We start from the raw sequence: 17,068 nt of genomic DNA on the forward strand, positions 1-17,068 counted from the left end.
GTCACCGCATGCAGCTCCTGCAACAGAGCTGGGTCGGGACCCCCCGCCTGCATGTCATAGAGTGCTTTAGCCCTGTCATTCCCAAAGGCGGGGTCCCGACCCACAAGTGGGTCGCAGAAGATTTTGAATGGGTCGCCAATTTTTCAGTGTGCTATATATACTCTCTAGATCAGGGCTATTCAATTGGCGGGCTAAGTGGGGCCCGCCATTCATCTCCATACGGCCCGAGGGCACCCCAACCTCCCTCCTCCTATTTTCTGGTGGTGCGGCTAAATTTGGTTAGATATGCGCGTGGCCACAGTGGCGCGTGCAGCTGGACGACTATACGCACTGTGTGTGTACCATGAGCGCTCCGACTGATTCCCTCGTACCCGTGTCCCGCCCTGCCATCGAGGGTGGTGAGGAAGGAGAAGCAAGGTTGTCTACGCCTGGTCGCGAGAGGGGCCAGCCAAGACTTCCTCAGCTCCTCATGCACTTCCGGGAAGAATGGTACTGGAGCGGGCCGCGAGGCAACAAAACGGCCCGCTCCGAGACACGAATTATCTAGCCGCGAAGGTTCAGGACCCGGTTCCACACAAGCCCGACATTCGCGGCCGCCCGTTCGAGCATATAAGCCATCTCTGGGTCCGGCTCAGCCGAAGCCACCACACCTGAAGGGGGTAATGAAATAATTATAAATAATGCGCGCAAATGAAAGCCGACTCCCTCGCGTTGTCACCTGTTTTGCGGGGGAAAAAGAACACCGAGAGAACTACAGCCAACTGTTAGCTAGAGGTAGATGCTGTGAAATCTATGTGTGAAATGCTTCAAATTAACAGATATTTGGCGCAAAGAGTAGCTGTTCAACAGGTTCTGAACATGGTTCTGATGGCGAAAGTTAAACCCTGACTAGTGTTGTGTTATTTAAAATAAATGTTTAAATAGTATATAGCTTTGTATTGTGTTATATTTTTATGCTATACGTGGTAAAAATGTTCTGCACATTAATGAGCCAATTTGTTATGATGTGGGATGTGGTGGTACGGAGGCCGAGAAAGCTCAACGCGTTGCAACTGAATGAAAACGCATGTAAATAGAATAAACACCTGCAAATTAAAGAAAACATCTTCATCAGTTTCACAACACACGTGTGCACCAAATACTCACAACACCACCCAAATACAGAAACGCGCAAATAACACAGACCACAATGGAAATCTTTCCAGGGGAACCAAATAAGTGACTAACCCTTACAGCTTAAAGGGGACATATCATGCAAAATCCGCTTTTTTAGCCCTTAAATGCATTTTGTTGTATATTTGGAGTGTTTATAAGTACAGAAAAGATTAAATTATTCTCTTCAGGTGATTCGTCTATATCTTTATATTCTGTTTTGGTCATATTTTTCAACCTGTTCAGATTTTTCTGTTGTCTATGACGTTTTTTGAGGAAGTGCGTCACCGTATTTGCAGCGGAACTGCCAAATAAGGACATTGACTACCGGTCCAAAACTTCGAGCAATCCGCCATTATTATTTCTCTCTCCGATTTTGTAGTCCAAGCTCAATGATGCAGAAGTTACGAGAGGGCAAGTCAAAATGTTCGGTTGTTAGTGACCTGAGGCACTTCAAGGATTCCCACTTCAACAACCTCCGCCAGTAACGTTATACAGAAGTGTTTGCCGATTGACTTCGTCTGAATGAGAAGTAAATTCCTTCTATCTTTGGAGACGACGAACAGAGCATTTCGATAAGCTGTAAATATTGTTAATAAAGATAAAGTACTTTACTTTCTTAAAACACATGGTGGTCATGGTTTAACAGTACCTTTGTCTTTCTTTGTTTTTGTTTTGAAGTAACGTTACACGTCTGCAGTATTATTGTTCTTGAGTTTCATCAATGGTCATTTAGCTGCGTTGTTTTCTGATGCTTTTCTAAACGTATCATATTGTCAATACAGATTTTTTTTTTTTTTTGTGGTCAGATTAGACCGTAGTCATTTATCTTGTCAGTGTGCTTGTTTTAACAAGAGAAATAGTCGAGTTTCACTAACAACACAAAACAGTTAACTTACATACCAAAGAAGTGGTTGTTCTGCAGGTTCGTGGTCGTCTTTATCAACTCGCTCGCTCTGGCTCGAATATGTAAGGTTTGATGGACAAGTCTTCTGTTGTTGACATTTTATTAAAGTTTGAATAAAAATGTTCTTTGAAGGTATCATATATAATCGTATATACAATAATGGCCGAATGTGGGGAGTTGAACTGACCGTGAACTCATCGACCTGGAGAGCGGGCGGGGTGTGACGCATCTCCTTTTTATTTAAAGGGGACGCATTAAAACGGGTCGCTCAAAGACGCACATCAGAAAAGGGGTAGAAAAGGGGCTTGTGGAGCTATAATAATGAGGAATTCAGACCCAAGCATTGCAGTTATGTTTTATATAGACCACAACGGTATGATTTATATGTAAAAATGAATGATTTAAAAGCATGATATGTACCTTTTAAAATTCTACTTTATGTATTTATTTATTTTTGCAAAACGTACAGAGATTACATTTTTATGACATACAACTTGTATATAATATTCAAAAAACGTCATAGAAAACAGAAAAATCTGAACAGGTTGAAAAATATGACCAAAACAGAATATAAAGATATAAACGAAGCAGCTGAAGAGAATAATTTCATCTTTTCTGTATTTATAAACACTCTAAAATATACAACAAAATGCATTTAAGGGCTAAAAAGTGGATTTTGCATGATATGTCCCCTTTAACAATATGTTCAATGTCATCAGAATATAAATGAGAAAAGAACAATGAGCTGAAAACTTAACTAAATAAATAAAGATAGAGAAGAACATGAAGGAAAGATATTTATCTTTAATCCGTTACACTGTAAAAATTGTTTCATGTTATGTTTAAATTTTTCATAAAGAAATGTTTCATAAGAAATATTAGGTAATGTAGGGTACAAAGTTTTAAAGTTGAGACACACATGCACACATATTTTAGCACTTCGTCACTTAGGCCTATTTGGTTTACCTGGAAACATTTCTGTTGTGGTCCGTGTTATTTGCAGCGCTTTTCTGTATTTGGTTGTGTTGTGAACTTTTGCAGTGCATTTCTGTATTTAGAGCACACATGTGTTGTGAAACTGATGACGATATTTTTTTTTTTTAATTTGCAGGTGTTTTTTTTCTATTTGCAAGTATTTGCTTCAGTTGCAGCACATTGAGCTTTCTCGGCCACCGTATGGTGGGCTGCTGTGGGCCAGAAAGTCCAGGGCCACTTTTTGGTCCCAGTCCACCCCTGCTCAGGCGGAAGCGCCAATGGCAACGAGCAACTAGAGAAGTGAGAAGCCCGAGAGGATCTTTCACCAGACGGAACATTCTTCACTGTAATCCTCATCCACTCACCAACAGGAATCACCGAAGTAGCCGTCTACCGAACTGAACGGGCAGACAAACTAGATTGGGGATTCTCTGAAGGGACTCTCCCATGTTTCAGGGTTCTCAGTCATGAACGCAGCATCGCCAGAGTCATGTTCCCACAATGAGAACATGACTCATTCACAAACGCTGCCTCAGCTTGTGCTAAGCCCAAGCCAGAGAGGTAGTGTTTGTGACCATCTTCCTGAGGGAAAAGCCGACCACATACAGAAACGCACGTGTGAGACGACATCCTGAAAAGGATGCGAAACACCCATGATGCTCTTTTATAAAGAAAAAAAAAAGTGCTCTTTCACGTGCCGAAGCACCGAGGGATTACCGCGGCAGGATACACTCCCCGTGTGCTGAACTCAACCAGTACCAGCCGTAAAAACAGCTCTTTTTTTTAAAGAGGAAACTCGGCCGAAAGCGGGAACGATGATCGCTGAAGCGCCATCACACCAGCAACAAAGAGGACCATCTTCCATCAAGATGACTCGTTTTTTATTCAGACTTCAGCAAGAAACAACAGCTCGACCAGAACACACTGTGAGGCTCTGAAGAAAAAAGCATGGCGCATCCCTAGCGTGATCCCAATTCGTCAGAATAGACACATCGGAGTTCCCAGGACGAAAGGGAACTAATGAACCTTATTGTTAAGTGTTACCAAATATTTTAATTATCAAAATAAACAGAAAATAGTATGTGCTTTTCAAAAAGTGATGGTTTTGAACAAGTATTAACTTTGATATAATTCTAATCTAAAGATATTTGTATCAATACTTTGTGCCTTTTGCCCCATGCTGGTGAGGCTTTTACCCCATGTGTGCGGTAAAAGGTACACCTTTCCACATACATTTATAAGATTTATTTTCACACAAAATCTATTGCTTCATCAATGTTCAATATGTATTTTATTCCGCAATCACACACTATGGGGGTAGTAAAGCACATACTTCCCAAGGTGTGCCTTTAACTCTGTGAACTCTGTGTGCCTCAATTACCAGTGTTGGGAAATGCTGTATTAAGCATCATTAAACAAAGAGCACCTTCTGAGTCTTTTCTTATGTCTTGTGCCACAGACCGCAGAAAAGGATGAGTATGAACACCAACAGAAGGAGCTGGAAAAAGTGTGCAACCAGATCCAGGGTGTCAACATTAGTCCATGTTGACAGATCCAGATGACAGATGCTGGATCTGTCAACATTAGTCCAATGTTGACCAACTCAGAATCTGATTAATGTCAACTTGCTGCATCTCAAACAGGCTTCATGTCAACTAGCGTTTACTTACATTGGTGTGCCACATGAGACCAACTTACAGCTTATGACCAAAGCAATATGGCACTCACAAAACAGCATTAGCATAAACATGTTAGCCTATGTTGGCATCATGTGTGCAAATCTGTTTTTCTGTCTGTAAGCTATTAAGTGGTTACAAGGTTAGTCATGTTAAAGTTACAACAAAATACCTAGTTGAGGCAAGGCCTTGTTACTTGTTAATTTGGCCGTTATACTCATCATCCATAATTATTCCACAGGGAGAGGTTTTTACACATCTGCTTTTACAATTCATTTGTTTTATTGTTTCCTGTATGACTCAATAAAAATAAAACATATTATGTCATCAATATCTTGTCTCATGTTTGCTTTCAGAAATGTAATGCCCCTTTGTTTTTGTTTGACTGGCTCACCTATCGCCTTAAAAATTACATTGTCATTTTCCTCATATGACAGATACAAACATTCCTGAGCTCCTCCTAACTGCATGAAAACACCTGTATGAATTGTGAAATTTAACTGATGCTGGAGACAATATAAAGCTGGAGAGAGACCTAGCAAACAACAGCAGGACACACAAGGCACACAACATGTTCTGGATCATTAGCTTTTTTGCTTTGGTGGCTTCCACTCAAGGTGAGTTTTGTATTTACATTGTATTATACAAAACTAAACATAATATGTTTAGTGATGGTCTTCTTATGTCTTTTTATGAACTTTGCTTACAGGATGTGGAGTGCCTCAACTTCAGCCGTTTGGTTTTGATGCCAGGAGTAAAGTTTTGGATAAAATTCCAACTATAGCTGAGGACGAAATTCCAACTATAGTTGGGGACAAAAAAACATTTATAGCTGTGGAAAACCGTCCATCTGTAATTGGGGGAAATGATGTCATAATTGGAAGGGATGCAAACCCTTGGCCCTGGCAGGTCTCTTTCCAGGTATTGTTACATGGTTTACATACACAATCATTCATTTTCATTGTTTTTATTAATGGACCCACTTCTAATTTCTTATCATATCATAATGGCCATGAGCCTCATTCTGTGTTCAATCGTGTACTAATGAAGATCTTTATATTTGTACCAGACTTCCAGAGGTGGGCACTTCTGTGGTGGTACCCTGATCAACAATTATTGGGTCCTCACTGCTGCCCACTGTCTAATTACGTAAGTATCCTATCTATATATCCATGTATCCATCTATCTATCCATGTCTCCATCTATCTGTCTGTCTGTCAGTCAGTCAGTTATGTCATTCTATCCAGGTATTTAGATTTTGATACAAATGTATTCAACTTGTCCTGCTTTTCCTTTTCCTGCTGACTTTTCAGGCCTGGAAATCATTTTGTTGTCCTTGGACAGACTGACCGTGGCTCCAATAAGGAACGTATTCAGACCAAGAACATTGCCAAGGTATCATTTTTTTAATATGATTATTACATTAACACTGAAGTTTAACATTTTTAAATCCAACGCATTCTCACCCCAAGGCGTCACCTTTGACCATGCTTCAATATTTGACGTTTTAGGCGCCCTTTAGCGTCACTTACATGACGCGATCCTACGGCGTCATCTAACTGACGCTAAAGGAAAGCGTCAGTTAGAGGACGCGGTTAGGTTTAGGTGTGGGGTGGGGGTAGGGTACACGCGATCCTAGGGCGTCATCTAACTGACGCTAAAGGGCGCCTAAAGCGTCAGATATTGAAGCATGTACAAATGCTTCCCAAGGCGTCAGTTAAGTGACGCCTTGGGAGTGAGAATGGGCTGTTAAATCGCACTATCATTTCAAAGTTAAAGTCTCTTCAAGGCTGCATGATCAAAAATGCAGTAAAAACAATAAGATTGGGAAATATCATTTCAGTTTAAAATAAGTGTTGTGCTGCTTAACCATGATTTTCAGAATAATTTAATGAATAGAAAGTAATAAAGCTGCATTTTTTTAAATACAATTTTTTTTTTTGCATTATAAATGTCTTTACTGTGACTTCTAATAACTTTAACGTGTCTTTGCTGAATACAGTTATTAATTTCTTAAAAAACTTGTTACATTACAAATAAAACATGGCTGACACTAGATTTTTCTTCCTACATCTATAGGTCTTCACCCATCCCGATTACAACAAACAGACCAAATTTAACAATGATGTTACACTAGTGAAATTGTCCAGTCCAGTGCAGATGACGCCCCGTGTCTCTCCTATCTGTCTGCCTGGCTCCTCCTCCACCATCCTCCCTGGGACTATTTGTGTCACCACTGGCTGGGGCAGAACTGAAACTGGAACTGAGTGTAAGTATGCAATTCTTCTCACCTGTTCATTTTCAATTGTGCAGTAAATAAAATTAAAAAAGCAGTTGATCCTTGCTTAACAATTCAGACACTTACGGTCTCACATTAATCTTTTGCTTATAGTGACTCCTCGGTTATTGCAGGAGGCAAGATTGCCGATAGTGAGTCAGGCTCAGTGTAGGCTAAAATTTAGTCCGAAACAAATCACTGATGCCATGATCTGTGCTGGAGGCTCTGGTGTCTCCTCTTGCCAGGTATATGAATACAGTTTCACAAACATATCACACACAAACTATTAATTTCAACATTTAAAAAAACAAATATTGTTAACATTGTCACTGTGTTAATCTCTGATGTCTGTCTGTCAACTACAGGGTGATTCTGGTGGTCCTCTGGTGTGTGAGAGATCAGGTGTTTGGTATCAGGTGGGCATCGTGTCCTGGGGCAAAATAGACTGCAATGTTAACATTCCACTAGTTTACACCCGTGTCTCTTATTTTCGCAATTGGATTGATAGAGTTGTTCAATTCAACTAGAGCACCAGCATGAGTATTTACCCTCAACAGGACACACAAGTCTGTCATCGCTACATTTTATCTCTTGTTGTTCACTGTTTCTGGTTCTCTTGTGTCTGAAAATTCAGCCATTAGTCAAGGTTTCCTGTTATCAAAACATTTTTTTATGATGCTATTATTTTGAAAACTGAAAATACTTCATGACGATGGCCAATTCAATTATTAAAAACACGTATGTAATGTATCTGTTTTCATCTTATTGTTATTAACTAATTGTATTACACTTGTTACACAATAAATTATAAAACTATTCATGGTATGTTTTGAGTATTTTTTAGAACACAATGACCAAATCTTGAACAGAAATAAGCATTAGTTCTTGCATATTGTAAATAAAACTTTAATTTCTCCAGGTTAATGTACAGTTTGGGATCAGTAAGTTGTTGTTGTTTTTCATTAAAGGATCCTGAAAACATGCATCACATTGATAATAATAAAAATTTTCCCTAAATTTTCCCTAAAAAGGAAACTAAATCATCATATTATAATGATAGTAGTGTCACTGAAGACTGGAGTAATAAAGCTGAAAATTCAGCTATCACAGCATTAAACACAGGAATAAATTACTTTTTAAAATATAATAAAATGGAGAACAGTTATTTCAAACTATAATAATATTTCACAGTATTACTGTTTTTACTGTATTTATTATTAAAAACAGTATTTGTGAGAATAAGAGACAGCTGTGCATTGTTTGTTCATGTTAGTACACACTAATATTAACAAATGCAGCCTTTGATCTTAATAGTGTACTAAATGTTGAAATTAATATTAACTAAGTGTTTGCTTGCTCCCATCTGTTTGTCTGTTATAACCAGATGGCCTTGTATCTATTTGTCTGCTGCTATTTGTATTGCATTGTGAAGCAACCTGGGGTTCTTGAAAGGCGCTATAGAAAATAAACATATTATTATTATTAACTAAGATTAATAAATGCTGAAGAAATGTGCATTCTTAGTTCATGTTAACTAGTGTAGTTAACTAATGAACCTTATTGTCAAGTGTTACCAATTATTTTAATGATCAAAATAAACAGAAAATATTATGTGCTTTGCTAAAGTGATGGTTTTGAACAAGAATTAACTTATTAACTTTGATATTATTCTAAAGATATTTGTATCAATACTTTGTGCCTTTTGCCCCATGCTGGTGAGGCTTTTACCCCATGTGTGCAGTAAAAGGCCCACCTTTCCACATACATTTGTAAGATTTATTTTCACACAAAATCTATTGCTTCATCAATGTGCAATGATGGAATATATATATATAAATTGGTGCTTTTCTCCATTTTGGAATGATTTAATTTTTAGTGGATGTCTTTTTTCCTAGCTTTTATATTAGTTATATTATGCTTTATGTAATATTAGCAAGGTCAAATAAATATACCATGATGCTCAAATTCAACTAAAACATATGAACTTGTTCATGATTGCCTGTTTACACACAGTGCCCATAACTTTTGTATGTGTTATGTATGTCCTGTTCTCTTCTCTATGTTGTCCTTGTAGCATGATCATGGTACAGAACCTGTGCAGACGAAGAGTATTCCCAAGGTGTCAGCATTAAAGTGATTGACTTGTTTACTTGTTCATCAGATAAACCAGACAGGCTAGTCTGGTTTCACAGTGTTCTATTGTGGGAATCACAAAACTCATCCTGTACAATAAACAAAATATATTTAAAAAATGATTTAGTGTATTAGAATAGAGAAAAGATCTTAAATCCCTTTTTCTTTCTTGTATTTGCTGCTTGTATGGGTTTGATAAGAACTTCGAGTTACATATTTACAGGTGAAAGAATAGCGTTTCGTTGCTGCACTTGAATGCATTCAAAAAAAACATTACTTTTAACAAAGGTGGGCGGCCTACCCTTTTTTCTCAAGTTGACCTATTTATTCTTGTCAATATTTCAACATATATTTCAACACATGTACGTGTACTGAACAAGATATGAACGTTCCTGAGCTCTGAGACCCTTCCAGCTGCATGGAAGCACCTTGAAGATTCCCAGTTTTATCAGATGCTAAAGAGAATATAAAGCAGGCGTCAGGCTCAATGGGAACAACAGTAAGAAATTACGTTGCATGTCTCCGTGATGTTCTGGATCATTAGCTGTTTTGCTTTGGTGGCCTCCACTCTGGGTGAGTTTCTTTTGCTGCAACTTTCAATTAGGGTGGTGCGATTCTGAAACTGGTAATTGTATCCAGTTTCAAACCTGTAATCTCTAGCCTAAAGAACAGAAAACATTTCTTAGGTTCAAAATATGATGTACCATACTCAAACTAAGCTGGTTTAGCTGGTTTACCCGTGATTTCATGTCTTTGCATGTATTTATTTTCCTCACCATAGGCTGTGGAGTGCCCTCCATTAAACCAGTAATTAGCGGCTACAACAAAATTGTGAATGGAGAGAATGCAGTTTCCGGTTCTTGGCCCTGGCAGGTCTCTCTCCAGGTAACTGTGACTAGTTTTAATTATGCAATTATTGTTCCAAAGCAAGAACAGGAGTGTCCAAACTCGTTCCTGGAGGGCCACTGTCCTGCAGAGTTTGGTTACAACTTGCCTCAACACACCTGTCGGGACGTTTCTAGTTTGCCTAAGAGCTAGATGAACTGGTTTGTGTGTGTTTAATTGAAGAGTTCAGATGCAAAAGCCTCTAAATGCCATTTGAAATTTTCTTCTTTAATGATGATTTTTATCAAACTTGTATATTTAAGTTCAGTAATTTCACTTAAATAACAATTAATAGGTAATCTTCATTGCCATTTAGGTGAAATTACTGAACTTAAATATACAAGTTTGATAAAAATCATCATTAAAGAAGAAAATTTCAAATGGCATTTAGAGGCTTTTGCATCTGAACTCTTCAATTGGAGTTGGAGCTAAACTCTACAGGACAGTGGCCCTCCAGTAGTAGAATTGGACAATGAGCAATAAGCTGATATGTATAAATGCATGATAAATGTTTTTACTGTTCATCATTCACTGAGTTATATCATGTTTATTTGTTAATGTATGAACCAGCAATCCAATGGCTTCCATTTCTGCGGAGGATCGCTGATCAACCAGTACTGGGTCCTCACTGCTGCTCACTGTCGTGTTCAGTAAGAACTTTCAAATCTGGTTATAAACATTCCCTACCTGGTTCTCTATTTTCAACCTTTCCTGTTTTTTTATTTTATTTATTTATTTATTTATTTATTTACTTTTATCCTACCCTAGGGCTGGATATCACTATGTTATCCTTGGAGAGCATAACCGCGGCTCCAGCACTGAAGCTGTTCAAGTCATGAGGATTGCCAAGGTATCATGCTTTAATCATGCTGATAATAACCCATTACCCATCCCTTTACTTTGAGTCACTCTCTGCTGATTGCATCGCTGTGTTCTCCAATATGAGTATTACCTCAGAAACCACAGATTTTTGTCTATCTGCCATAGTTAAAACAAAAGTGTTGCTTGCTTACTTGTGGTGGGATTTTACAAATACCTGCGACAAACCGACTCTTTTGTCCATTGCGCTATGCCTTGCTCTTTTCTCTCTTCAGCTTGTAAAACCACAAGATTAAAGTTAATGTGAGTTTTTAATTTTATTTTAATATTGTGAGTAATTGTCCCTACTATCTGATAGATATCACAAGTCTCTGACAGCCCTAGTTAGTTGTCAGTAAGAAAACTTCAGGTCGTTGTCTATTAGCTATATTTGCTAATATGTTGGGTTCTATTGTTTTGTATTAGACACTATTTTTCAAAAGTTTGAGGTCAGTATTTTAAAGAAATGAATGCTTTAATTTAACAAGGACATATACAATGGATCAAATGTGACGTTTATAAAGTGACAAAAGTTTTCGGTAACACTTTACAATACAGGTGCACTAATGAGCATTAATTCATGCTTAACTAATTCACAGATAATACTGAATTAATGTGTAACTAATGATTATCTAAGCTATTCATTAATGATTACCACATTATGAACTAATTAAGAGTCTATAAGGTTAATGTATTAGTTCATTAATGAATTGTTTTTAATTAAATATGTAATTGTGGATTAATTCCATAATAACTCATTTTTTTTAACTAATAGTGTTAATTAATATGTTATTTACCAGAATGAGCCAAAGCCTTGTATTTCAACCTACAGATAATATGACAGGTACACTAATATGCATTAATACATGATTAATTACTTCATTGTTCATGTGCAAATTAATACAATTACTAAATGACAGGTTAATAATGATGTGCCCCAACAAGTAAAGTCATGATACATTTGCAAATCATTAGCTAATGAATAATTAAAGCAGACAACTGGAAGTTGAAGTGCATAGCTTTGACTAATTGTCATAATTAACACATTAATTTACACTATTAGTTAATAAAATATGTTATTAAGGAATTAATACACAATGACAATTAATAGCAATTCATATATTACTTAATTTATTAATCATATAGACTCTTTATTAGTTGCTGATGCAGTAATCATTAATTAATGGTTTAGTTCTTCATTAGTTATGCATTAACTCATGATTATCTGTGCATTATTTAAGCATGAATTAATGGATATTAGTGCACCCGTATTGTAAAGTGTTACCAAGATTTCTGTTTAAAATAGAATCAAATGTAATAAAAATATGAAGCAGAATTGTTTTCAACATTGATGATAATAAGAAATGCCAAGATCATCATATTAGAATAATTTCTGAAGGAACGACACTGAAGACTGGAGTTATGATGCTTTGCATCACAGCAATAAGTTAAAATATATTACAATAGAAATTAGTGATTTTAAATTGTTTTACTGTGTTTTTGATCAAGTAAATGCAGCCTTGATGAGCATAAGAGACTTCTTTTTTTTAATTTTGCATGGACCCCAAACGTCTGAACGGTGTATGTATTGTATATAATACATAGTAAGTTTATGTATTGTATAATAAATAATCTATTGAGTTAATTTCTCCTCCCATTGCAGTCCATTACCCATCCTTACTACAACAGTCAGAACTTCAACAACGACATTACCCTGCTGAAACTGTCCACTCCAGCCCAGCTGACGTCCCGTATCTCTCCTGTGTGTCTGGCTGCCTCCTCCACCAGTATCCCCTCTGGCACTCGCTGCGTCACCACGGGATGGGGCAAAACTGGAACCACCTGTACATTTATCAGCAACATCACTAATGTCAAAAACAATTATTCATGACTAAAATGACTATGCTATAGTTTTCTTCTGTTTCCTTTGTTTTTACAGCAAGTCCTAATATCCTGCAGCAGACCGCGCTGCCGCTTCTGAGTCCGACCCAATGTAGGCAGTACTGGGGTCAGAGAATCACAGATGCCATGATCTGTGCTGGAGCCTCTGGGGTCTCTTCTTGTCAGGTATATGTGGACAAATACCTGAATATGTATACATACATACAGTTATTTAGTTCTGATGTGTTTATATGGGTTTGTTTGTCAACTACAGGGTGATTCTGGTGGTCCTCTGGTGTGTGAGAGCTCAGGTGTTTGGTATCAGGTGGGCATCGTGTCCTGGGGCACCAGCGACTGCAACGTTCGCACCCCAGCCGTCTACGCCCGGGTCTCTTACCTCCGCCAATGGATTGACCAGATCGTCGCCTCCAACTGAAGAACTTTTTGAAAATAATGCCAATAAAAATACTGAAAACACATTCTAAAGATGATGGGTAATGACTCAAGCAAGTAAAATAAATCATTTTAAAGGTGATAAAGGTGATTCATAAAATAAATGTGAATGGATTTGTGTCAAAGAATGTATTAACATGATGTATTGATATCGAAATACTCAAACAAAAACAAACACACTGTAAAAGCGCACTGTTACTAATACACAACAACATCAGGGAAATAATAAAAGATGTCTCTTGTTTTCAATAAGGCTGAATTCATTTAATATAGAATACAGTAAAACAGTAATACTGTTAAATAATTACAATTTTGAAATAACTTTTTTAGATAAATTTGCCTAAATTATCCCATTGATGGAAAAGCAGAATTGTCAGCATCACCAGTCTTCAGTGTCACATGATCCTTTAGAAATCGTTATAGCTATATTTCTTATCATTAGGTAAATATTTCTTATCATTAGGTACAATGTTGAAAACAGAGTTTTCAAAAAAGACAGTTTCATTGTAAACTGCAAACTGTTCAAAGGGCTTTAAATGATTTCAGATGATGAATAAGGGTATATAAATAAATAACAAAGTTTAAGTTTTATAAGCTCAAATGGTCGCCTTGCTCTGTTCTGTGATGCATGCTCGTGACTCTCCTGTTCGAACTCGTTCATCAAAATGAACAAATCTTTTTTCGTGTCATTTGGTTCATTCAACAAACAAAATTAACGAATTGACTCGGGTTCGAATAAGAGAGTCAAGAAAGCTGGAGAAAAATCCTGGAGTGTTTTCATCAAAAACCTTAATTTATTTTCGACTGACGAAAGAAAGACATGGACATCTTGGATGACAAGGGGGTGAGTAAATTATCAGCATTTTTTTTTTTTTAAAGTGAACTATTTTTAACCTTTAACATTTTTATGTTTTTAGTGCCAGTTTTTTTATTAATTTAATGTGTGCTTAAATTAAAACGCTTATTGGTTCAGCAGTGTCGTAAAAAAACAGGGCAAGAAAAAAAGACATGGTGCCCACAAATAAAAAGAAAATTTAGAATTAAGGTGAAGAATTCGGTGTGAAACCATCAGGAACATTTTAGTCTCCAGCGCCACCATTTTCCAGAAATGCAACCTACCTGGAGTCTTTTTAGATGTCAATAATTCAGTATACATTTCTGTGTATTTCAAAACTAAAACTGAATTCTGAAGTCTAAAAAAATATGGAATTGTTGATTAGTTAGCCTAATTGATAGATTGATCAATGCTGCTCATAAAATGCTACAGCTGTTTTCGAACTTATTGGTTTGATTATTTTCCGTGTTGTACTCAATTTCTTCCTTTATTTGATTTTCTCTAGTCTTAGTTGTCAGTTTTATTTGTATCTTGTTTTAATCGAGCCTTGTCTTGTGTTGGTTCCTGCCCTGCTCCCTGTGTCTCTCCTGGTTGCTGATTCTCCTGACTCTGGTGCTTCTGCAGTTGCTTCTCTCCATGCCAAGCCTCTGGTTCCTCGAGCTGTTGCCTTCTCGAGGAAAACAATAGTGTCTGGATCTGTCTAGTTCACAATCAGCCTGTTCTCCAGTTGTGTGCCCTTGACCAGCCTGTTCTCCAGTTGTGTGCCCTTGACCAGCCTGTTCTCCAGTTGTGTGCCCTTGACCAGCCTGTTCTCCAGACCACTTTTTGGTCCAAGTCCGCCCCTGGTTGGTTCACATTTTGCTTTTACATTTATCTGACGCTTTTTTTTTTTGATTCGAATCCGGGTCTCTCACACCACTCAATTAACCTAAGGGGCCAGCTCTTCTACCAGGGTATAACGTGGGGTTCAGGACCACCAGCTGTTTTTTTTTTCTCCCCCACCTTTTCTTGGTTGCTGTTATAAACAGACAAAAATATGAAACCTTTAAATTCATTAAGTTTGACTGCAATGGTGTCAAATGGCAATGCTTCTTTTTGTGTCATATCAAACCTAGTTAGAGAATGACAACTTCAATGATCTGTTCCTCCTTTAAGTGTGACTTTCCACACAGCCCTGTGGTCTTATGGTCAAGACATCAAGCAACAACAGTAGAGGAAGTATTCTTATTCTATACTATTCATATTGCCTGAAACACTAAGAACTTTGCAAGGAACTGTCAAAGAAAGAGACACGTAAGTAAAAAAAAAAAACTGGATAAGCAGTTTCTTTTTTCTCTTCAGAAGTAACTACAGTATCCTCCTCTTTGTGTTTTAGTGGTTATGTTACTGTCATGTTGTGCAGTTGCTGGAGACCAGGGGCCCATTCTTCATACGTTGCTTAAAACATCTGAGATCAAACAAGACATCCAAGATAATATCATCGTGCTCATCATGATCCGATAAATTAGGTTCTTCGAACACACCTGCCGGTTATGATTACTAGTCTCCAACTTTAAGCAGGAAAAACATCACAAATATTTTTTCCTCATTTTATCATATTGTGTACAAACAACACACACACAAATATTATATATACAGCATTTATACACAAACAGATATACACAAATATATGTTTCACAATATGATATAATTTGAGGAGAAAAATACATGCCTACTTTAACGGCACAATATTTATAGGCCTTTATATATATAGGCTTGCAACATGTGCAGACAAGTTAGCAGGTTAACAGTTTTCAGCAGAAAAATATTTTCCTCAGCCTACACTTGTTTCTTTCAACAGGAGATCCTGTTACCAGCTGTTGAATCTTTTGCCAAGTTGTTGCTGCAGAGATACAGAAAATGGGTAAGAGTCTCATCTGTGCAATATTCTATCAATTATTTTTTTAGTATTATCTAATACTAATGTAGACCCAATCAGCAACCTGACAGTGTATAACCCATAAATAAATTATTAAATGCAGCACTTAATTAGATTGACTGAGTAAATGAGTGCATCAAAGTATGATTGGCCAGCAGCCACATCTGTTAAGAAATCAGAGAAAGCGTGATTAGAACAGCCGTGAACTGCAGCCAAATAGGAATCACCATTATGAGTGAGAAGCCTGAGGCCAATGAAGCCGCAATCAGAGGATGTTGAAAAACCTTGGTTTTTCCAAAGAAAAACTTTGGTTTCAAGAGGAAGTTATGCAGAATTACTTTTATTTTTTTGCATATAAAGTTTTAGCTATGTAAACAATTTCTGTTTTGTTGGTGTTCTTCCAAGGATTAAAGGACAAGTTCGGTATTTTACAATTAAAGCCCTGTTTTAAGATAATTTCTGATTAAATAGAATGGTTAGGATTGTTTTTTTGCAGGTGCACTGGAACAATCATTCATAAAAACGCATAAAACTTTATTTCACAAAGACGTGAAACTCCAACGCAGTCTCATCCCAAGACGTCATATAACTGACGTTTTGGGACGTCTTTTGACCATACGTCAATATTCGCCTTTTTAGGGCCCCCTTAAACGTCGGTAGATGAGGTTATGGGATCCTATCTCTACCCCAGACCTAAACCTAACCCGTCACCTAACTGACGTTAAAGGTAAAGCGTCAGTTGTATGACGGCCCAGGATCGCCATCTACCGACGTTTAAGGAGGCCCTAAAAAGGCGGATGTTGACGTATGGTCAAAAGACGTCCCAAGATGTCAGTTATATGACTTTTGGGGATTAGAATGTGTTGGAAACTCACAGAGTGGTCTGGGGTGTTCACTGATATGCTCACACAAAAATCGCCTCAAAAGATGCTTTCCAACAAGGTTTTGGTTCCGTACAAGGTGTACAGGATAGGACAAAAACACGTTTGGATATGGATTCATAATATATTAACTTATTATAAACATTTTGTAAATTTCAAACCCAAAAAAATTACGGACTGTAGCTTTAAGGAGGGCTACATTAAAAATATCAATTACTTTTGTTCTTTCACTCATG

At 37.3% G+C, this 17,068-nt stretch overlaps 2 protein-coding genes across 2 annotated transcripts; both read left to right on the top strand.

The window, feature by feature from the left end:
* Positions 1 to 5,198: 5,198 nt before the first annotated feature.
* LOC148973332 (chymotrypsin-like protease CTRL-1) lies at positions 5,199 to 7,782 on the top strand. Its single transcript, XM_089121028.1, has 7 exons — positions 5,199 to 5,327; positions 5,420 to 5,631; positions 5,780 to 5,859; positions 6,024 to 6,105; positions 6,790 to 6,979; positions 7,103 to 7,233; positions 7,354 to 7,782. The coding sequence occupies exons 1-7, from the start codon at positions 5,282 to 5,284 to the stop codon at positions 7,513 to 7,515; spliced, it is 903 nt and encodes a 300-aa protein (XP_088977154.1). The 5' UTR covers positions 5,199 to 5,281; the 3' UTR covers positions 7,516 to 7,782.
* A 1,802-nt stretch (positions 7,783 to 9,584) lies between these two features.
* On the top strand, positions 9,585 to 13,224 carry LOC120478768 (chymotrypsin-like protease CTRL-1). The gene is made up of 7 exons (XM_089121029.1): positions 9,585 to 9,694; positions 9,903 to 10,006; positions 10,577 to 10,656; positions 10,775 to 10,856; positions 12,528 to 12,708; positions 12,804 to 12,931; positions 13,020 to 13,224. Exons 1-7 carry the CDS (start codon positions 9,649 to 9,651, stop codon positions 13,179 to 13,181), a joined length of 783 nt encoding a protein of 260 aa, XP_088977155.1. The 5' UTR covers positions 9,585 to 9,648; the 3' UTR covers positions 13,182 to 13,224.
* Positions 13,225 to 17,068: the final 3,844 nt, after the last annotated feature.

This window comes from Pimephales promelas, chromosome 16 (genome assembly GCF_988280905.1).
Source record: "Pimephales promelas chromosome 16, fPimPro1.hap1.1, whole genome shotgun sequence".
Taxonomy (NCBI): Eukaryota; Metazoa; Chordata; class Actinopteri; order Cypriniformes; family Leuciscidae; genus Pimephales; species Pimephales promelas.

Excerpts from the sequence above, each read along its gene's own strand:
- LOC148973332 (XM_089121028.1), top strand. The coding sequence starts at position 5,282 with ATGTTCTGGATCATTAGCTTTTTTGCTTTGGTGGCTTCCACTCAAG. Across the intron at positions 5,632-5,779 it reads CCTGGCAGGTCTCTTTCCAG|ACTTCCAGAGGTGGGCACTT; the intron begins GTATTGTTACAT and ends TATTTGTACCAG. Across the intron at positions 5,860-6,023 it reads GCTGCCCACTGTCTAATTAC|GCCTGGAAATCATTTTGTTG; the intron begins GTAAGTATCCTA and ends CTGACTTTTCAG.
- LOC120478768 (XM_089121029.1), top strand. The coding sequence starts at position 9,649 with ATGTTCTGGATCATTAGCTGTTTTGCTTTGGTGGCCTCCACTCTGG. Across the intron at positions 9,695-9,902 it reads TTTGGTGGCCTCCACTCTGG|GCTGTGGAGTGCCCTCCATT; the intron begins GTGAGTTTCTTT and ends TCCTCACCATAG. Across the intron at positions 12,709-12,803 it reads GGGCAAAACTGGAACCACCT|CAAGTCCTAATATCCTGCAG; the intron begins GTACATTTATCA and ends TTGTTTTTACAG.